This window comes from Pelophylax lessonae (assembly GCF_965119305.1).
Source record: "Pelophylax lessonae genome assembly, chromosome: 10".
In the NCBI taxonomy this organism is placed as follows: Eukaryota; Metazoa; Chordata; class Amphibia; order Anura; family Ranidae; genus Pelophylax; species Pelophylax lessonae.
In genome coordinates this window covers 131,429,563-131,452,860 of record NC_138777.1, presented here as the reverse complement: position 1 = coordinate 131,452,860, position 23,298 = coordinate 131,429,563, and the positions used below count along the sequence as shown (strand labels likewise).

Sequence of the window (23,298 nt, the reverse complement as noted above, 5' to 3'; positions counted from 1 at the left end):
AGTCAGATGCAACCGACCGCTCGAGCTCCGCTACACTCACCGCCGCTCCCGGAGATGCGAAGGCGCCGCCTGGATCCCCTGCCGGTCAAGAAACTTTCGGCCTTCTTCCCTCCTATGCAGCGAGGTGGCGAGATGGCGCCGCTGCGGGACTCCGTCCTCCGGCTCAACATCCCGATCCATCCGTAGGGGGATCTCTCCAGGACCAGCTGCATCTTCGCCCTCAGGCAAGTCCTCAGTCTCCCTCCTCCTCACCCACCTCTGAGCCCTCATCGCCTACCTCCAGAAGCCCAGCCAAATCTAGGCCACGGTTTGATATCCTCTCCCATGAGGCCTACTCCGCTGATATGGACACCCTAGCGGCTCCCTCACCAGACCCCTTTCAGAACTTTCCTCTATCTGACCAGCCACTTTCCGTATCATTGATGATTGACATGCTGCGGACCCTGAAAACCTCCATACATGCAGACACTCAATCTTGTATAAGGGGGGAAGGGGAATATGAAGGATAGGAAGGGGGATAAAAAAGGATAATTCAGGGGATCGGCATGTTGGTAGAATCTATATATTGTGGTATAAATTATATATAAAATAAAAATACATGACATAGCATCAATATAAAATAGTTTATAGAAAAGCCGATGCCCTATATAGGTATTAATGAGGTAAAACGGGAAAGGGGGGGACAAAAACGGGACTTTAAATGAGGTGTGCGGAGTCGGTGGTCACAATAAAGAATGCAATTGTATAAAGATAAAGGTTTTAATGTATGTCATGAAGAAATAGCATATACAGCATAAACACATTGATACAGGTAACATCAACAATACATGCGTGAAATGGCACAATCCCAATGTAATAAAGGACATCGTAAATACCAAGTCATAACTCAAGAAATACACAATGAGAAAAGTAGATCATTGATAAAAACATTAAAAAAAGTAACATGTTAATATTGGTAAGGAGTGCATCCATATTAGACTCGACGCGTTTCGTGGATACATTCCACTCGTCAGGAGCCAAGTGCACCCCAAATCATAATTTCAAGGGAAGCTCATTTCAGACAAGGTGTTGTAGATGGGTACTCCCAAGAGGTCAGAGAAGTCTGTTCCGGGAGCTGTAGGAGCCCAGACTGGGGACAAAGGCACACCACACAGGCATACTATAATGTCATGAAGGTGACAAGAGTGTTTGGAAGATGAAATCAAGGTGTTAATCTCCAAGGATATCTATGGGTAAAGATGTTAGATTAATATAGGGAAAGTTTTCACTGTGACTACAGTGACAGGTAGGAAGTAATAGAGTTGGTATAAAGGGTAAATCTAGAAGTAAATAGAAAAACCTAGATGAATTAAATTAATCGAGGGAGATAAGCTGGATCATCTGAAAAATTTCAGGAATGCTGAAAAAGGAGAAAACCAATTGATAAAAATATATAAGAGTATATACACACACACATACACACATATATATATATATATATATATACACACACACACATATATACATATATATATACATACATATATATATATATAAAGAATATAGGCAAAAGGCCACACCCAGCAATAATATTGAGTGAGTAATGGTGACTGGATAAGGTGAGGTGCAAATTATGAAAGCAAAGGTGAAAGGGTGAATGAAGGTGAAAAATGAGGGGGGGGGGGAAGTGCCTCAATGCTAGGTGACAATCAAAAGAAATGGGGAAGCCATGGGAGTGAAAAATAAGAATAAGGTGCAGAAGTGTGCAAACCACTAAGGGAAGTGATGGAGAATGTAAAAGGGTATGGGTGCTCAGAGCAGCATCAGGGAGCAAATGAGGTGACAACAGGGAATGCCAGGAGGAATACCTGGTGTCCACAGCGATGGGGCTCCTAGCGTTACGTCCGCGCTCAAAAATGGAGGAGGCGCTGTCACGTCCAGGATCAAAGCGCCGTCCCGGATCCAGACAAACGCCACCTCCCTATGTATGGGCGCGAGAGTGGAATCACATGGTGGCGCGAGGACGCTAACAATAGACATCACACGCACAGCATGGATGACGTGGCGCCGAGGCGCGACGGGGAGCCGCCCATGCCCCCGCGCCCAATCAGAAGATGGGCAGAGGGGGGGGAAAGGGAGGCCGCCGAAGCGCCTCGCAGCTCCCGGAAGTAAACGACAGACCATGGGATATGTACAACCTAATAATAACAATCTACAGGATACGAATATAATACTACCCATGACAAAAGGGACATACTCGAAATAAATGTATATAGATAGATATTGACAAAATAGTAGCAAGCCCAAAACAAAGGGGGTCATCTAGCATTGAGGCACTTCCCCCCTTCCCCCCCCCACATTTTTCACCTTCATTCACCCTTTCACCTTTGCTTTCATAATTTGCACCTCACCTTATCCAGTCACCATTACTCACTCAATATTATTGCTGGGTGTGGCCTTTTGCCTATATTCTTTATATATATATGTATGTATATATATATGTATATATGTGTGTGTGTATATATATATATATATATATATATATGTGTATGTGTGTGTGTATATACTCTTATATATTTTTATCAATTGGTTTTCTCCTTTTTCAGCATTCCTGAAATTTTTCAGATGATCCAGCTTATCTCCCTCGATTAATTTAATTCATCTAGGTATTTATATTTACTTCTAGATTTACCCTTTATACCAACTCTATTACTTCCTACCTGTCACTGTAGTCACAGTGAAAACTTTCCCTATATTAATCTAACATCTTCACCCATAGATATCCTTGGAGATTAACACCTTGATTTCATCTTCCAAACACTCTTGTCACCTTCATGACATTATAGTATGCCTGTGTGGTGTGCCTTTGTCCCCAGTCTGGGCTCCTACAGCTCCTGGAACAGACTTCTCTGACCTCTTGGGAGTACCCATCTACAACACCTTGTCTGAAATGAGCTTCCCTTGAAATTATGATTTGGGGTGCACTTGGCTCCTGACGAGTGGAATGTATCCACGAAACGCGTCGAGTCTAATATGGATGCACTCCTTACCAATATTAACATGTTACTTTTTTTAATGTTTTTATCAATGATCTACTTTTCTCATTGTGTATTTCTTGAGTTATGACTTGGTATTTACGATGTCCTTTATTACATTGGGATTGTGCCATTTCACGCATGTATTGTTGATGTTACCTGTATCAATGTGTTTATGCTGTATATGCTATTTCTTCATGACATACATTAAAACCTTTATCTTTGGGGGGCGTGGTCGCCGCGTAGCCGCATGGACGCTTGAGCTCGCAGCTCCGACAGCCTGGAGAGAACATCCATCATCATCGGCGCCCTGACTCAGTATTTCGAGCCGCCACTTACCTCCGGTGAACCCGCTTCACTTCCTGCCTTTGCTGCCATGGTGAGGAAGAAAAAAGACGGAGGCCAACCGAGGCAATTGCAGCATTTTTTCATGGTCCAGGACAAGCATAGGGGACAAGATGGCGCCGGCAGTAACTCCCCGGCCTCTTCCAGCGGGACGCCCGGCTCGCAGCACGGCTCTTCACCTCCAGCTCTCCAAAAGGCTGGACATCCCGCTCTCCTTCCGCATCGACCCCGCTGTCCAGGAGCCTCGCAAAGAGCAGGCCCAGGATCTCTGAAGGCACAGCATCTGCAGAGGTAAGCCCGGGAGAATCCTCGTCCCTGAACTCCACTAGGGAACTCATTACTAACTTTGACACATTCCCTGTCAGCGATCGCCCGGTCTCAGAGGCCAGACTGAAGGACATGATGATGTCCTTCCGTGCATCTATGCACGCGGACCTCATGGAATGTGTGGGATCCTTTAAGGGAGAGGTTAAGGCCCTGGGGGGACGGATGGACAAGGTGGAATCTAAGATGGGGGAGTTTGCGGCCTCCCATAATGAACTCATCGATGCCCATTATACCCATGAGGAGGAACTGGATAGACTTAAGAGCAAAATAGCAGACATGGAGGACCGCTCGCGACGTAACAACGTCAAAATTCGGGGGGTGCCTGAATCGGTCCAAATGGGTGATCTAGAGCAATACGCCCGTGACCTGATACATGCGGTCCTCCCATCTATCCCCTCCACGGAGCTGGTGATCGATCGAATCCATCGCCTCCCTAAGCCGTCTCACCTCTCGGCTGACATCCCAAGGGAAGTAATCATGAGAGTGCACTTCTTTCATGTAAAGGACCGGTTAATGGCGGGGTTCAGGAAGATGTCTCCCATACCAGAGAAATATGCCCGGATCCAGCTCTTCGCTGATCTGTCTCAGCACACTTTACAAAAGAGGAGAAACCTCCAACCTCTTACCAAAGCGCTTAGAAACCACGCCATCACATACAAATGGGGGTTCCCGGTCTAGCTTACAGTAACCTATAATAACAAGTCATTTGTTGTTACATCATTGCAGGAAGGCCTGGATCTCCTACGTACATGGGGCATCCTCCCAAATCAGGACTCAGCCCATTCTGCACCCTCTACCCAGGTTTCCCCCATGCAGGCGGACTGGCAAACGGTTTCCTACAGGAAAAAGGGTAAAAAAGCTCCCTCGAGCTCGCCACCCATTAGCAACCCGCACTAATTCTCTCTGAGCGTCTGGCTACTCAGACCACTGGTGCTCTCAACCCCTCCACCAAGATGTGCAGCACGACTGCTTTCGAGTTTATGCTCTCCTTTTTACTGACTGTGTTTTTGTTTCTTACCCGTGTTTTTGTTTCCTTAACCTTTCCCGATACCTTCCTTGGTCAGCTCACCCTCTGGATGCCCAGGACCTGGGCTCACCGCCTTGATCCTTCGTGTGCCACTGGACACCTCCCTTCCGAAAGCCCCATGGTAGCTTTCGGAAGGGCTCCCTGGAGATGCATCGAGACACAGGTACCTTTATCAGTCCTTTGAACCATACACATGCCTGTTAAGATTACCACCTTTAATGTTAGAGGGCTCAACCACCCGGCCAAGCGGGCATCTATGTGGAAAGAGGCATTGAAGCTTCATAGTGATGTCTTATGCATCCAAGAGACACATCTACAGGCTACGTCTGTACCGGCAATAGCGCACAGACAATTCCCGCATGTCTTTCAAGCCTCGGCCTCTCAAAAACGCAAAGGTGTCCTTATCGCGATCAGGGACTCGGTAGCTTTTTCCTTGGTGGACACTATCACCGATCCGAATGGTCGCTACTTGATAGTGATTTGTGAAATCAACAACACGCCATTCACGGTGATAAATGCTTATTCCACTAACAAACACCGATTTAAATTCTGGAGGAAAATATTCCACCTAATGACCAAGCATGGGAGGGGCTTCCCTGTGGTGTGTGGAGATTTTAATATCACATCTGACCCTCAAATAGACACCACCTCCTCTCCCCGCCGCTCTCCACCTGCTTTGCAGCCCCTGCTCCACTCAGTAGATATGTATGATACCTGGAGGTGCTTCCACCCGGGAGAGCGGGACTACTCCTTCCACTCCCAACGACATAACTCCTACTCCCGCATAGACATGATACTGGTGGACAAGCGGTTACTGCAACTTGTGCAAGCCTCGGATATACATACCATTACGTGGTCGGACCACGCACCGGTCTCTGTGGAGCTATCTGAGTCAGGATCCCCTGGCCCTGCTTTTTTGTGGAGAGCGAACAGTCAAGTCCTGGAATCCTCTCAACATGCTCCCTACATTGCACAGTGCTTGCGGGACTACTTTTCGACCAATGCAGGTTCCGTATCAGACCCCACGGTAGTCTGGTGCGCGCACAAAGCCTTTATCCGGGGAATCCTTATTCAGCTATGTGCTAGACTTAAAAGGCAGAGGAGCCAGCGGCTAGACCAACTGCTTAAGGAAATTAAGAGGTTAGAACCCCTGAACAAATCTTCCCCATCACAGGCGTTGGCTCTTCAGCTTACACGTCTGAGATCAGATCTTAGGCTACTCCTAGTGGAACAACAGGACAAGCTTTTCAGGGCTCTGAGGTCTTCCCATTACTCCAATGGCAATAAGGCAGGCAAATTACTAGCTCAGAAACTGAAGGCGAGGCGGATCAAAAACAAAATTGCATACTTACTAGACCCTGTTACCAACTCCAAAATTATGAACCCTCAGGCCATTGCCGAATCCTTTGCTACATATTATAGCTCTCTTTACAACCTAAAAGAGGATCCCTCCACTCCTCAACCCACCGACCAATCCATTTCTGAATTCTTGTCCTCCATAAATCTTCCACAGCTCACTGCTGCCCAGCAAAAAAACAAAAAGGAGAAGCGCTCTAAGTGTAGACAGTTTAATAATACATAAGAAGCAATGTGTGTAGTAACTCACAAGACATAAGTGAAAGTCAGGCTGTGTAACATCATCAGATCTTTAAAGCATCCTCTGGGGGGAGGGAGGTGGTGATGTCCAATCCAAAGCGCCGTCCGTGGCTGAGTAGATGTTTAATGGGAGGAAAAAAAGCCGGCAGCCTCCCGCCTCAGTGTACGATGAGCGGTCAGATGGAAGTGACCGACGGCTGCAAGGTTCCGTGGATGGATGGACGCTCTCCCGTCACCAGGGGTGGTGAGTTCAAACAGCAAAGGAACGGCAGGCACGACGCGTTTCTGAGCATGCGCGGGGTCGATGTACCCGGCGCGCTCTTTCCTCAGGTGCTCCTGAGGTGTTTTGCTGTTTGAACTCACCACCCCTGGTGACGGGAGAGCGTCCATCCATCCACGGAACCTTGCAGCCGTCGGTCACTTCCATCTGACCGCTCATCGTACACTGAGGCGGGAGGCTGCCGGCTTTTTTTCCTCCCATTAAACATCTACTCAGCCACGGACGGCGCTTTGGATTGGACATCACCACCTCCCTCCCCCCAGAGGATGCTTTAAAGATCTGATGATGTTACACAGCCTGACTTTCACTTATGTCTTGTGAGTTACTACACACATTGCTTCTTATGTATTATTAAACTGTCTACACTTAGAGCGCTTCTCCTTTTTGTTTTTTTGCTCTAACAGAATCTCCTCTTGGTCTGTGGAAGAGCGGCTCAGTGTTTATGGACTACTCCTTTCTGACTACACGTCGATCCCATACAATACAGTAAATTTATTCCATCAGCTTTATTTAGTGTTTTGCTTTTGTCCCTTTCCCTCCCCCTCCCCCCCTCCCCCTTCTCCTTGCTTTTTTAATTGACTCATCATACCCATCCCCTGTGTTGGAGGTTTTTAGCGCTCTGGTTTCACATATGTCACTGCTGCCCAGCTGCGGGATCTTAACGCCCCCATATCCCCTCAGGAACTAGTTAAAGCCATCCGTACATTGCCTAGTGGGAAGTCTCCGGGCCCTGACGGCCTACCAAACCTCTACTACGAACAATTTGCTGATGTCTTGAGCCCACATCTGGCCTCAGTGTTCGGGTCGGCTGTCTCCTCTGCCTCCATGCCTGTTGAGATGCTACAAGCATATGTAGTGACACTGCCTAGGCCTGGGAAAGACCCCACGTCTCCTCCCAATTTTAGGCCTATATCATTATTGAATACGGATGTTAAGCTGTATGCCAAGGTGCTAGCGCTACGATTGCACCCCATTCTGCCTGCCTTGATACAAGAAGACCAAGCTGGATTTGTAGGGGGCCGGCAGACCTCGGATGCAACAAGGAGAGTGATTGGTGTGATTGACAGAGCTGGGTCCGGTCGGGTGCCTTCTCTGCTGCTATCTTTGGATGCGGAGAAGGCATTTGACCGGGTCCATTGGGCCTACATGGAGCAGGCGTTGCGGAGGTTCGGTTTCGGAGGCCCTATTATATCGGCAATAATGGCGTTGTATTCCAATCCCTCTGCCAGGGTGTACACCTCCAATATGCTTTCCCAACCCTTTCCCATTACGAACGGCACGAGGCAGGGCTGCCCGCTATCCCCATCGATTTTTAACCTACTCATAGAACCACTTGCAGAAGCTGTGAGGTCCTCGGGGGCCATCAGAGGATTTCGAATAGGTTCACGCCACCACGTGGTCAATCTCTGATGCTATCATCTTCTTGACGGACCCTGTTCGATCCCTGAGGGCCACGCACGAGATCCTCCAACGCTTTAGCCTTGTATCTTACTACAAGGTCAATTTCTCCAAGTCCCTGATTTTACCAATGTTCGTCCCCCCACACTTGTGTTCTAAACTGCGTGAACTATACCCCTACACATGGAAAACGCATAGCATTCCGTATTTAGGTATCCACCTGACCCCTAGGGTATCCCAGTTGGTTACTGCTAACCTGCCACCCTTAATTACTAAGATATCTGCTGAAAATCACAGAATTTCTAAAAATGAACTGACCTGGTCGGGCCGCCTTGCCTCGTTCAAAATGATCCACTTACCCCAAATTCTTTATATTTTCAGATCACTGATTATACCCATTCCGCGTAAATATGTTGTGCAGCTTCAGGCCGCTTTGAAGGGATTGGTGTGGAAGGACAAACGACCGAGGAGTACCCACAATCTGTTGGTCAGGCACTGGTCCGCGGGGGGGAATGGGTATGGTGGACATTGGCGATTATCTGTTGGCCTTCCAGTTGGCCCAGCTGCGGTCCTGGGTGTCCTCGAAACACGGGACCGCCTGGAGCACAATGGAGGCGGAATTCTGTACCCCCTTGTCCCTGCGATCGGTGCTTCTGGCGGACAGGTGGAGACCTTTCCCTTTACGTGGCCTGCCGCTGGCAATCCAGGCCTCCCTCCTGGCGTGGAGGAAATTTGCCTCACTTCCATTTAGGCCTTCATCGTTGGTGAGAGTTCCCGTTCCACTCAAGGTATTAGAACTAGTGATACCACACGTCTCTCTTGGGAGCTGGACGGGACGGGGTATGTCAACCGTAGATGACCTGTTGCTCAAAGACTCCCTCAAACCTTTCCCCTAACTGCAACGTGAGTTTGGGCTTCCTGGCCATGAATACTATTTATACATTAGAATTGCACACCTGCTCCGCACATTGTCGTCTCCGCATATATATCTGCCCTCCTCTGGCTGGTTGTATCTCATAGGGACCTTGCGCTCCGCTAAGGGGACCTCCTTGTTTTATAACTGCTTTCAGCAAAAATTGGACTTTTGCAAGACTCCCCCCTTGGAGAAGTGGGAGGCAGACTTGGAGGAAAAATTTATGGATGACCAATGGCGCACTGCCCTCCGATCCATCAGGTCTGCCTCCTCCTGCGCCAACCATTGGGAGCTCTCCCAAAAAATAAACTTGAGATGGTACCTTACCCCTTATCGCCTCTCTAAGTTCGTTCCGGAGTACTCGCCTTTGTGCTGGAGGGGGTGCGGAGAGACAGCCAACATCAAACATGTATTTTGGTCGTGTAAAAATATAACTAGTTTCTGGAACAAACTATTTACAGTTATCTCGGCCGTCACGGGAGTACTCACCCACCCCTCTCCGGCACTGGCGATCCTAAACTTGGGTATTGACCGCTTCCCCAAAGACTGTTGGAGCGTGGTTACACACATCCTCTTGGCTGCTAGGGGCACCATAGCCCGACAGTGGAGGGCAGATGAGACGCCCAAGGTGTCTGCGGTACTGGAACTAGTAAAGACTAATCAGGCATATGAGGGGGTGTTTGCCCGCAGGGCGGGCAGAGGACAGGAATTTGACACACAATGGTCCCTTTGGCATTCCTGGTTATCTGTTAACTGAGATACATAGTATACTTATGTAACGGTTCAATTCTTAGAGTACCTACGCTGTAATGAGTATTTACAACTTCCTATGAGCTGACCCCCCCCCCCCCATCCTTCCCTTACCTTCCCCCCCCCCCCCTTGTTCTCCCTTCCCCACATGTTATATTGCATTCTTGTTCTTTTCCAGATTTGGCAATGGGTGCTCTAACTCGAGTAGTGCTATTTTTACTGAATATGTTAATATCCTAAACTCCCCTCAGGGTGGACACATACCCCCCTAGCTGTCTCCCTCTTCTCTCTTCTTTCCTCTGCTCCTCACTCCCTTATAACCCTCCCAATCCCTCTCATATCCTTCCTCCCTCACCCTGATTCCCCCCCCTTCTTCCTCTCCTCCTCTCTTCTCCCCTCCTCCCCTTCCTCACTATATCTCCCCTCTCCCCTTCCCTCCCTCCCCCTCTCCACTCTCCCCCCCGTGGCTTGGCCGCCATCCCCTCCTCTCTCTCCTCTCCTCCTCCTTCCCCCCCTCTTCCTCTTCCACCTCCTCCCTCCTTCTCGCTCTCCTTCCTGTTTCTCTACTTCTCCCCCCCCTCCCCCCCTCCCCCCCCTCTTCATTTTCTCCATCTTCCCGCTCCTTTCTTCCTCTTCTTCTACTTCTTCTCTTCCCCCCCCTCCCAAAAAGAGCAACACCCTGATAAGGTTTTCATGTCCCGCTCCTGCGAACTGCTGTTATCAATGGTATTAATGATGTCTTATCTCATTGCTTGCAACACTGTTGGGTCTAGACTGTTCGAGTGGCACCCTGAATGCAATTGCAAACGTATTTGTTATCTATTGTTTTATACTGGTTTGTATTTCCTTGCTGTATTGTGAAAATTTCTTTCAATAAAAACTAATGTAAAAAAAAAAAAAAAAAAAAAAACCTTTATCTTTATACAATTGCATTCTTTATTGTGACCACCGACTCCGCACACCTCATTTAAAGTCCCGTTTTTGTCCCCCCCTTTCCCGTTTTACCTCATTAATACCTATATAGGGCATCGGCTTTTCTATAAACTATTTTATATTGATGCTATGTCATGTATTTTTATTTTATATATAATTTATACCACAATATATAGATTCTACCAACATGCCGATCCCCTGAATTATCCTTTTTTATCCCCCTTCCTATCCTTCATATTCCCCTTCCCCCCTTATACAATGAACAGGGATGGAGGCGGCTAGCCTTGGGCAGGCACCGCCTCATTTAAAGTCCCAACTGTCTTTGTCTCTTTGTCTGTTTTGTCTTTGTTTGTCCTGTATCTTGTTATATATTTTTTGAAGACACTCAATCTTGCCTTAGGGAATGCAGAGCAGACATTGCCCATCTGGAAGAAAGGGTTAATCAGGTTGAAATCCAAATGGGGGAAGTTACCTCCTCATTCAACTCTCTCGTGGACTCACACTCCTCACACCATGAGATTATATCCTCTATGCAGGCGAAAATAGCAGATTTAGAGGATAGGTCCCTCCAAGAATTTAGTGCGGTCTCCTTCTACAAGGTAAACTTTTCTAAATCAGTCATTCTTGACCTAGGCGTTAACTCCCATGCTAAATCGTATCTAACGTTCCCTACCCCTGGACAGATCAAAGCATAGCCTATCTGGGAATCTCCCTGGCCCCCACTATTTCCAAAATGTCCTCTCTAAACTTAGACCACCTTCTCCTCCAACTCGCTAAGGACCTGTCAGCCTTGGCCAACCATGAGCTTTCGTGGGTGGGCAGGGTTGCCACGTTCAAAATGCTCCTCTTACCTTAAATCCTATACCTCTTCAGGACGCTCCCTATCCCCCTGTCCTCTCACCAAATCAACAAACTGTCAGGGGGGCCTAGGTTTACCCGACATAGGGGACTATTATCTAGCCTCCATTTTAGCTCAACTTCCCCGCTGGTTTGATAACCACTGCCTCTCCTGCTGGGTTTCCGTGGAAGCCGCCTGTTCTTACACATCTGATCTCTCCCTCCTGCTATTAGCGGATTCTTGGAAACCACTCTCCCTCGCTAACCTTTCCCCTCCCACACGAGCCTCAGTCGTGGCGTGGAGATGTCTACTCTTCCATTCCGTGAATAATGTTGACAATATTAAAATCAGGCTTCCCCTAAGGATATTGGAATCTCTAATTCCCCATCTTTCCCTTACCATGTTTCAGTCGGCTGACATTTTATGGATTGACCAGCTCAATTCAGGAGCCACTCCGATGTCCTTTGAGACCCTGTCTTTGCGACATAGTCTACTGAAAAAGGCCCTCTACTCCTACACTCGCATCTCATCCTTTCTCCTCAAACCCCCCCCCCCAACCCTTCAACTGGATTTTCATGCTTGGAACCACGTATCAAATCCTAAATCTCATACTAAAGGCATCACCCTCTTTTATTCCTTGCTTAACAACAAAACCCAATTGTCTAAGACCCCCCTTATGAAGGCTTGGGAGTCCGACCTCTCCAGAGAATTCTCTCTCCACCAATGGGCCTCGGCTCTTAGACGAGCCTATACCTCATCGCATTGCATCAACCACTGGGAGACCTTCCAAAAATTATTAACAAGGTGGTATAGGACCCCTACTGTACTATCCCGCTTCTACCCCTCATTGTCCCCGCTATGCTGGAGAGATCGTGGGTCACCTGGGACCATCCTACATACGTTCTGGTCTTGCAAATCACTCACCAGCTTCTGGAAGAAAATATTTTCAATTATAGCTCGCATCACGAACATGAGTGTGAAACCAGACCCTGCCCTTGCCTTGCTACTTCTGGGGATAGATGTCTTCCCAACGACCTGTTGGACATTAGTTTCCCACATTTTTCTGGCCTCCACTCTTGCTATAGCACGTCACTGGCACAGTCTTTCGCCCCCCAACCCTTCGGAGGTTATTTCGCAGGTCCAACTAAACTGTCAATATGAACGTCTACTGGCGTTAAGATCCTCATCCTACAGCTCCTTTGAGACCATTTGGGACCCTTGGTGGAGGTGGTATGGGGGTGGCCCCCCTCTCGCTGCTTCCAAGAAGGATCCCTCCCCCTCAACCAAATCTCCCCCCCCAATCTCCTCTCCCCCCCATACTGGTGCTCCTACCTAGATTCTCTGATGATGTAGCCTGACCCGACTTTAGTGGTACTACACCTGTTCAGTCCCTGTTGATTATCTATTATACCTGGTTGCACATTGTATGAAGAATATATGCTTGACCGCTTTTCTCGTTCATGTCACATTATTGTCTTTTGTAGCTGCTCTGTTCTCTACTACTCATCTTACAAGTTGCTGTGCGGCTGCGACCGTATTTTTGTTTTCTGTTGTTTGATGTTTGAAAATTTCAATAAAAAACATTTGGAATAAAAAAAGGTGGGCTACCAAGCCCTTAAAATATTGTTCCTGACTGACGTGAACTTTCTTGAAAAATGCATCTGCCACTGAGTCAATAATTCCCCATGTTACAATACACATAACACAAGAACTTCAATCCTGAGATTACTCTGTGCCCCACATTCTGGGCTCTCTACAGTCAGGGCTCTACCATAACATGGCACTCTCAAATGACAAGTTTTGTATCTATTATTTTTCCATAAACCTCTGGGCTCAGTCTCCCTTGTCAAAACCTTTATTCAAGCTGTGTCTCAGAACAGGTTCCCTTTACAGCACCCCATGCTTCCTTGGGATATCAGTTTGGTTCTTTTTGTCCTGGAGAAATCACCCTTTGAACCCATAAGCGATATCCCCTTACATAATCTCTCCTGCAAATGGCCTTTTTGTTTGCTATTACGTCTGTCAGACATGTCACTCTTGTAAGGAACCATTCTTCATAATGACAAAGTAATCCTACACTGAAGACAATCCTTCTTTACTAAAGTTGCATCAGTCCTCCACCTCAATGAAGTCAAGAGGCTTGATTAATAATAACTTTACAAAATCACAAATAATAATGCACTCGCTTTGTGACAGTACATCAGTAAACTATACCTAAGAATAGATGCCGACTCTCCCTCTCAAATCTGAATGTATGAACCTATAATGCAGGGTCTGTGAATACTCAGTTTGTGTCCTGTACTAAAATTAAAAGATGTGGACTTTATAGGGGAGTCAAAATTCCTCTTTTTACCTAAACAACACATACCTGAAAATGGTATAGGTAAATTATGAATTACTTTGATATTTACATAATTATTAATCTCTTCATTAGTAAATCTAATGCCATATATTTGTACTGCATGCATCATTCATTATTAAGATTACCAGAATCTGACTTTTTACAGTGTTTCAAGCCATTGTTACATATTTTTCTTTTCCATTTTAACTGGATTTTATTTACAAAAAATAATGCCAGCTTGTAAATTTAGCTAAAATTAATCATTAGCTCACCAAAATCTTTGAGAATGAGTTAAATTCCAAATGTGTTAGATGTTCTGCAAGTTCAGCTGGGTCCAGGTGATCAAACAGAAGAGATGTCTTTCTTATCCTGCCCCCAGTTTGCCCTCGCTGTGTCACTTGTCTCTTCCAGCCATAAGATGGACTATAGATCAAAGCAAAGCTAACACATTAATCACATAACCTGCTTATGCCTATAAACAACGCAAAGTACAAAAAAAAAAAATCAAACACAAGTAACCAAAATATAATCAAACGTTTTTATGAAATGAAGGGACATAACTCCAGTAATACCATGTAGAAATAAAATCCATTTGACTCATGTGTTCTGTGTTTGCATTCTAATGGATGTAATCATAAAAAACAAGAGTATAGTAGGGATGGGTGAACGGTTTGGCCCGAACATGAGTTGGGGGTCGAACATTTGCCTGTTTGCAGAACACCCAAATTTGCCGGGTGTTCGCCCTAACAAACACCCTGCAATGCACTGAGCACTCCACAGTCCACTCTGCACCCTGATTAGGCTTTGCCCAATCAGGGTGCAGGGTAAGCTGGTTGATAAGGAGCAGGGCCAGGAAGCTGGCTGCTGCGTCCTTAACAACCAATGAGTCATCAGCTGTCAAAGGGTTTCTCCACTGACAGCTACAACTGAGCAATAAAAAAAAAAAAAAAAGTGCCAAAAAAAAAAAAACAGCATGACTCCGTGACATCAGAACAGGGCAGTACCACCAGGTGACATAGCCAGGTGGCCCCGCTCCTTACCTGTATAAGAAGCATCAAAGCACAGAGGAGGCATTCAGCAGGAGGCCTCCCAGGAGGTGAGAGCGTTTATCGCATTAAAAATCACTGACAAGACACCCAAAATTTACTGGCACAGCCAAGTTTTTACTGGCATTTTCAAAACTTACAAAAAACATTTCTAAGTGCAAATTTCAGTATTTATGTTACAAATACAATATGCAATTAACAGTGGGATTTGGGGGAAATTTCAAGGTAAAAGAATATTTATGTTTTTTTTGATCCAGTAAGAGCAGGTTAATATAACCCATAATTTTTGTCACCTGTAGTGGTTTTAGAAAAGAATCACACGCATCACAACACACCCCTTTTAAAATAATCCCATTTTGTTGTGTTGTAACCTGATATTGAGACAGATGCAAGGCCCCCTTTACATTAAAGTTTCCTCTTACATCAGAGTCTTCCCCAATTGTATTAGCATCCCATACACTGGTGGTTAGTGGGGAGCCCCAGTAACATCCCCTCTTACACTGGTTGTTAATAGGGAGGCCCAGTAACATCTCCTCTTACTAAGGGGGATGTTACTGGGGCTGTAGAAATTATTAGAGCAGCGCTGGCAGATTAAAACTAAACAAATAAATAAAATAAAACAAAACAGAATCTTTAATGTTAAAGAGGAAATGCAAGTCCATGTAAAGCCCGTGAGTGAAACAGGTGTCATGCACTCTCTGAGAAAAGACAGACAGGTGCGCTTGTGCACTAACGACCACCACCATACGAAATGGCCTCTCACCTCAAGAGCACTGATCATAAGCATGTATCAAACGGGCAATCATTGGACGATCATCCACAAATGAAAGGAAAGACAGCTCTACTCCACAGCACCTTAAGCAATGTATATCCCTGGGTCTGGACCGCAGCTCCACTCAGGACCATGTAATGGGGAACATGAAAGCAGACAAGCCCATAGTGTAATACTGATATATACTTTATTGCTGGGTACACATAAAGACAGCCTCTTACTTTGAAGATGAATTAAAACAGCAACAATAGTCACTGCGGTGCTGGCGGGTCCTGCAGACAACCTCGCCAGACTTCCAGATTGCAGCGGGTGACGTCAACGGCTCCGCCTTCCCCCCGAACGCGTGTCGTCCTCCAAGGGGTGGAGACTTCTTCAGCGGTATTGAAGGCGGCAAAGGACGTCACCCCTTATGTAAATCGGGCTTACCGCTCATTGGATGAGCGGTCACAATCAGCTGATTGGCTATTCTCCCTCGTCATGGCAACACAGACGCCGCTTCTTACTACACAGCGGAAGCAGAGACATCTGATGCCGGAGAGATAGCCAATCCTGTATACAATGTCGCTCGCAGAATGGCCGAGCTGGCACTAGGATTACATAATATGTAAAACTCAAAACTATTTACTGCCAATGCTAATCCTTTCCACTGTCTAGAGGAAACAGGTTAGCCGAAGGACATCAATAATTTGGTTTATATCAATTCTAGAATCAACCCTAAAAACACTATAGGTACGTTTTTATTGTTGTAACTGCAGGGAAGGCAATCTCCCTATTAGCCTAATACCCTTTTGCTACATGACATACCATCAATAAGGAGGTGCCAAAGGACTAAGCCTATCCTTGAGGCACTATACAGGGAACCCCTATATAAAATAAATAAATAAATATATGGAGCTATCGACGTCCCACTACCATCTGGATCACATAATTAAACTTAAAACAATAATCCTAAAACATTAAGAGACACTAAAATCCTAAAATACTAAATGCAATACAATTTCTTTAAAACACTACATCAAAAATAATAAAAACAGTGTTATCGATCTGAAATAAAACAATTGAGATCAAACTCAACGTTTAACCCGCGGGGAACCCCCACTTTGGTTTCATATATCCAGAACGATTCGCGTTGACTGAGTTTCCTAATAAAATTTCCCCCCCTCCAATGCTTATTGACCCTTTCTATTCCCCAAAATTTCAAACTGCTAGGGTCTTTGTTATGATATTTTTTGAAATGTTGGGTAACATGGTGAGGGGTTTTGCCTTTTCTAATACTTCGTACATGCTCGGCTATTCTAGTCTGTAGGGCCCTGGATGTCCTGCCCACATACTGCAGACCGCAGTCGCACTCAAGCATGTACACCACTCCTGTGGTAGAACATGTAATGAGATCTTTAATTTCATATTTTTTATTTGTAGCATTGGCTATGAAATCCTTCCTACGTTTAAGATTCTTTTTTGCGGTGCGGCATGTTACGCATTTGCCGCAGGCATAAAATCCTGACAGGAATGAAAATAATTTACTTTTGTTTTGTGTGGGCGGGTCTATTACCCCTGGAGCCAAAATGTTCCTCAAAGTTGGAGCCTTTTTATATACAAAGGAAGGATTAGGGGGTAATTTAGCCCCAATTACCTTATCCTGTTGTAAAATCGGCCAATGCTTCTTTATTATTTTTTCGATTTTTTTATATTGAATATTGTAGTCCAATATAATCCTAATTTCATCAGTTTTAGAATTGGCTACCTTAGGGATATTGGACAGGAGGGAATCTCTTGCAATATTCTGTACTGTTAATCTATCCTTCTCCAATTTTTCTTTACAGTACCCTTTTTGAATGAACCTCTCTGTATACAATTTTGATTGGGACTCAAAATCCGTGTCTGATGCACAATTTCGCCTTAGGCGCATGTATTGCCCTTTAGGGATGTTACACAACCATGTGTGATGGTGGCAACTGTCCAACGGGATGTATGCATTACGATCTGACGGTTTTGAGTAATTGGAGGTGGTGAATTTGTTATCGGTTTTTGAAATGACTAAGTCCAAGAAGACAACCTTTTCCTGACTTGTTGTCCATGTAAGGACAATGTTCTTGTTGTTTAGGTTGAGCTTATCCATAAACATGATTAGGCTATCTTGATCCCCATCCCAAATCAGGAAAAGGTCATCGATGTACCTTCGATAACATAACAACTCTGGAGGGCGATCACTAAACACTATTTCTTCCTCCCAGTGGGCCATAAACAAGTTGGCCACACTGGGAGCGAAACGTGCTCCTATCGCCACTCCTCTAGTCTGTAGGTAATGTGATCTGTCGTACCAGAAATAATTTCTGGTCAGACAAAACCACAAACTACTCAGAAGAAAACTCCTTAGTTTTCTTGGAAGATGGGAGTTAGAGAAAGCCCATTTGACTGCTGCTTCAGCAGCATTATGACCGATTATGGTATACAGGGATCCTACGTCCGCTGTAACCAATATCGAAGAGTTTAAACACGGTAAGTTTTCCAGAATCTGTATTATGTGCTTGGTGTCCTTTAAGTAGGCCTTGGTGTTAATGACCAATGGTTGTAGGTGTACATCTATAAACTGACCTAGTCTAGACGTCACCGATTCGATTCCATTTACAATTGGCCTACCCGGTGGCTGTTCTTTGTCCTTATGCATCTTAGGTAGAAAATAGATGACTGGAGTACGACAAAACAAGGGATCCAAATAAAGGGACTCCTTTTTGTTAAGCACTCCTTTCTTTTTTCCTGATTCGACTAGAACATTGAGTTCACCTTTGTATTCAGATAGAGGGTCACCCCGTAATATACAATATGTTTCACGATCAGAGAGGAGGCGTGTCATCTCCTTTTTGTAATATTCTTTACTGAGGACGACCAATCCTCCCCCTTTGTCGGCGGGTCTGATGACTATCTCTTTATTCTCTTCTAATGATTTAATTCCCGCTTTGATAGTTTGGGGGTCATTCACTTTTCTTACTTTTAATCCCTCCAAGTCCTTAAATACCATGTTCTTAAACACGTCCATATATTTATTATCCCTATTTTGGGGATTAAAAATAGACTTGTTCCTTAGGTTAGTGTGTAGTGTATAATTACTGGAGGAACTAATAGGAGCAGAGGAGTCAGCGGCGAGAGCAGAGGAATTCTTAATGATGGGGTTGGACATGCAGTACTTCTTTACATTCAGAGAACGGACAAATTTTTGGATGCCAACATAGGTCTGAAACTTGTTTAAGTTTCGTGCCGGTGCAAACTTTAGGCCTTTGTCCAGAGTTCTCAGTTCATCGTCTGTTAGTTGGACCCCACTAAGATTAAAAATGCCGGCTCCTAACGGGATTTTTTTCCTCTGGACTCTCCTACCTCCTCTGTTTCCTCTCTGCTTCTTTTCCCTCCTTTGGCTCCTGGGGTGCCCTCTGATGGGCCCCTCCACCAGTTGTCCGACTGGTTCTGGAAGGGAAGAGGGGGGCCCCTCTCTTGTCCCCCCATATTCCCTAAAAAAGAGTTCTCATATTGGTTGTTCCTAAGGGGATCAAACCTATTCTGGGTTGCAACTTGTGCATAGGTGTAGTCATTCCTTCTATTATTATGCCCTCCATTACCATGCCCTCTTATAGGCTGACCACCTCTTTGGGGGAGGTTTGTACCCCCTCTCCCCCGATTGTACCCTTGTGGGTTATGTCTCGGGGTCTGTGGTCGCTCACCTTGGGAGTATGTATAATATCCTTCTTGGTGATTGTTAGGTGGAAAATGGTAATTCCCTCTTCCAGGGGTATTGTGTTTCCCTCTTCCACCTCTACCCCCCCCCCTTTTCCTTCCCCGGTTAGGATGTCCTTGTTGGGGTTCGTTATTATAATAGGGGGCGGGAGAGGCTCTCCAGACCTCATTAGGAATATCCCTAATTGTAGGAGCTGGAGTAATGGGGGGGTTTTGAAGGCCTTCTCCACCATCCTCATCAGCATTATTGGTACTTTTTTGCCACTTGTAGATACTATCTACCTGAAAGTCCCCAAAATCTCTGATGAATTTTTTCTTTTTCTTATTTTGGGTTTCTGTATCCCATTTAACCATCCTATTTTTAAGGATCCCTGAGAGTCTGGTGAACTCTTCAGTGTCCTTATGCGGCTCAAGGGATGTTTGCAACTCTTTAATCTGGGACTCAATAATTTTCAGTTTGCGTTTTTTTCTAATAAGGAGGAAATCAATAAGTTCAAAACCTTTTTTATTAAAAAATCCCTTCCATTCTTCTATAGACTCATTGTCCAGGAGTCCATCATTGGGTGGCAGATCCCACCTCAGGGGCCTGGGAATGAGTTTCTCACGCAAATAATATTCGAAAGTGGTAATATCCCACCATAATTTGATTTTTTTCTCTAGTGCTTATCCTAATTTTTTAAAAGCAGAAGAAACATCTCCTTCTATATTAGACACTTGACTACTAGAGAATATATCCCCCAGATTTACCTCTCTGTTTTCTAAATAGTTGAAGATATCCATATTAATTGCAGCCAGATATACGTAAATTGAGATACTTTGCCGCCTTCAATACCGCTGAAGAAGTCTCCACCCCTTGGAGGACGACACGCGTTCGGGGGGAAGGCGGAGCCGTTGACGTCACCCGCTGCAATCTGGAAGTCTGGCGAGGTTGTCTGCAGGACCCGCCAGCACCGCAGTGACTATTGTTGCTGTTTTAATTCATCTTCAAAGTAAGAGGCTGTCTTTATGTGTACCCAGCAATAAAGTATATATCAGTATTACACTATGGGCTTGTCTGCTTTCATGTTCCCCATTACATGGTCCTGAGTGGAGCTGCGGTCCAGACCCAGGGATATACATTGCTTAAGGTGCTGTGGAGTAGAGCTGTCTTTCCTTTCATTTGTGGATGATCGTCCAATGATTGCCCGTTTGATACATGCTTATGATCAGTGCTCTTGAGGTGAGAGGCCATTTCGTATGGTGGTGGTCGTTAGTGCACAAGCGCACCTGTCTGTCTTTTCTCAGAGAGTGCATGACACCTGTTTCACTCACGGGCTTTACATGGACTTGCATTTCCTCTTTAACATTAAAGATTCTGTTTTGTTTTATTTTATTTATTTGTTTAGTTTTAATCTGCCAGCGCTGCTCTAATAATTTCTACAGATTCTATACGGGTGTTGTTTGTTGACCTGAGAGTGCAGCTGCTTTATGTGAATTTTTATAATATCCTTTTGCGCTGATATTATCTCTGCTACTGTGTTACTGGGGCTCCCTATTTACAACCAGTGTAAGAGGGGATGTTACTGGGGCTCCCCACTGACAACCAGTGTAAGAGGGGATGTTCCTGGGGCTCCCCCCACTGGCAGCCAAAGTAAGAGGGGATGTTACTGGGAGCCTCTGTAACATTCCCTCTTAAACTGGTTGTCAATAGGGAGCCCCAGTAACATCCCCTCTTGGCCCCTACCCCACAGAGAGACCTACAGTAATACAGTAATAACTCAAAACATATTCTTGCTGAAAATAATTTCCCTTAAAAGCATATTAATAATTTTTTTCTCTCTTAGTATTCTAAATTGATGGTAGGTAGGTACTGTTGCTGGGAAATGTAAGTGCTGCCTGCCAACCAAGTTACTGTTGCCAACAACACCTTTCTCTTCTATTGCCAACTAAACCAAGACAATTTGATTTTTAGGACCAAAAAAGCACATACAATTTTTTTCACGGTGCATAAATGCAAAGTGAGCGATTCAGTCTATATAACAGACAAAACGGCGATCCTAAAGTAAATATTATTTAAATGTAGGTAGTACTACTAGTAGCAGAGACAGAGTAGTAGTACTTACATTTAAACAATACTTACTTTAGGATTGAAGTTTTGCCTCCCTGTTATATATGACTGAGTCTGACTTTGAATTGTTGTCTGTGGCTGGTGTGCACCATGAAAAAAAAACTTGTATGTGATTTTGTTGGGCATAAAAATCCAATTGTTGTCTTGGTTTAGTCATCAATAGAAGAGTTAGGTGTAACGCCTATCTCTTCTAAATAATTGCTGATTAAACCAAAACAACAATTGTATTTTTAGGACCAACAAAAGCACTGCACTGTCTGTCTCTGTCTGAGTGACTGTCTGTCTGACTCTCCAGGACTGGTGACTGGCGGTGAGGAAGGTAGCTGTTAGAGTAACTCTATAATGGTTTGGGTTAAAAAAAGTGACTGTTCACCGGGGGCCCTCTCTGGCTAAGTCTCCAGTCCTCTCATCTGCCCTAGTGTCTCCTCTTCTCACGGTCTGTCCCATCCAGCATCCACCCATTCGGCTCCTGGATATTTATAGGCTGGGGCCGGGGCAGTGAGGCGGCACTGGCGGGAAAATTTGAGGCGGGCGCAGCCTGTTAGGGAGCGGAAGCGATCTCCAAACATGCAACAAACAAAAGAGAAAACAGGCGCCTCTGAGTTAAGACTGCAATTTAATATGGCAAACAAATAGTAAAAACTTAAGGTAAGTATAGGCAGACAAGATGGGTCCTTCCGGTGTCCGTGTGGAGGCTGGGGGCTTAGAGTCACCATTGTAGGTCTGTGTTTATCTCCTCTCTTCCTCTTCCTGTCCGGCAGGAAGTGGGGGGTGTCACGGCAAAGAGATGGAGGCTTGGATTGCAGGGTGAAACCGCAGTGAGATGGAGGCTTGGACCGCAGGGTGGCCGTGATGCTCATCCACAGGAACTTGCGGCGTAATGACTACGTTTTTACTATTTGTTTGCCATATTAAATTGCAGTCTTAACTCAGAGGCGCCTGTTTTCTCTTTTGATAATTAAATCACTGCTGCTGAAAAAACTATCGTTTTTAATTTTATTAATTTTTTTTTATTGATAAATATCCCCCAGGGCAGTACCCGGACCCTCATACCCCTTTTATGGCCAATTACTTGCATATAAGCCTTCAAAAGGGGCACTTTTGATTTTTCCCATAGACTTTAATAGAGTTCGCTGTTCGGGTTAGAACATTGTTTGGCCCATCACTAGCCTAAAGATTGTGCCCATAAACTTTAATAGAGTTCGCTGTTCAGGTTAGAACATTGTTTGGCCCATCACTAGCCTAAAGATCAATGTTAAGTACTCCATTGTTAAACCATATGAATAAATCTCAAGCCCCTCTATTTATGAGATACCTAACTCATGTGCATAAGGAGTTTTCTACAAATTACTGCTTTTAAAAGAGTACCATGGCCTCACAGTAAAATAGCAGTAAGGGAGAAACACTTCGCAAAAGGGCTATCAGGAATGCGTATGCGAACAGGCATGATGTTGGCACCAGACGGATTATTTAAGGGTGTCTCTGTCTATGCCTGAGTGAGAACTGGTCTTCAGCTGTTCCCTATGTCCTGTGTATGTCCAGTGTGTTTCCTTGGTTGCTGACTCTGCTTACTCCTGACCTGATCTCAGATCCTGCTTGTTCCCGACATTGGCTCTGCTCCTGATTCTAGAAAAAAGAGAAGGGGAACCAATGCGCTACCACTGAGGTAAAGAAGAATGTAAGGTCAGATAATGGAGTATTGGTGGAACACCGAAATCAGCAGCTGATTCAGTAGTGTCACAACATACTCAAAAGGAATAAAAGAGGGGTAATCAGCACTTAATTTCTAGGAATGGTGGACCACAGATAAAAAAATATGAATATAAATAATGTTGTGTAAAATATGACCACTGTAAACGTAAATAAAAGGAATAAAAAGACTATA

The 23,298-nt window shown here is 45.1% G+C and overlaps 1 protein-coding gene across 1 annotated transcript in view; it reads right to left on the bottom strand.

Annotated features, from left to right (window-relative positions):
* Nucleotides 1-23,298, bottom strand: part of RASGRP2 (RAS guanyl releasing protein 2) — a 1,091,080-nt gene that overhangs the window by 746,716 nt on the left and 321,066 nt on the right. The window contains exon 4 of the mRNA XM_082270769.1: nt 14,035-14,185. Within this exon, the coding sequence (XP_082126895.1) occupies nt 14,035-14,185 (151 nt within the window). The remainder of the gene's footprint in view (nt 1-14,034; nt 14,186-23,298) is intronic.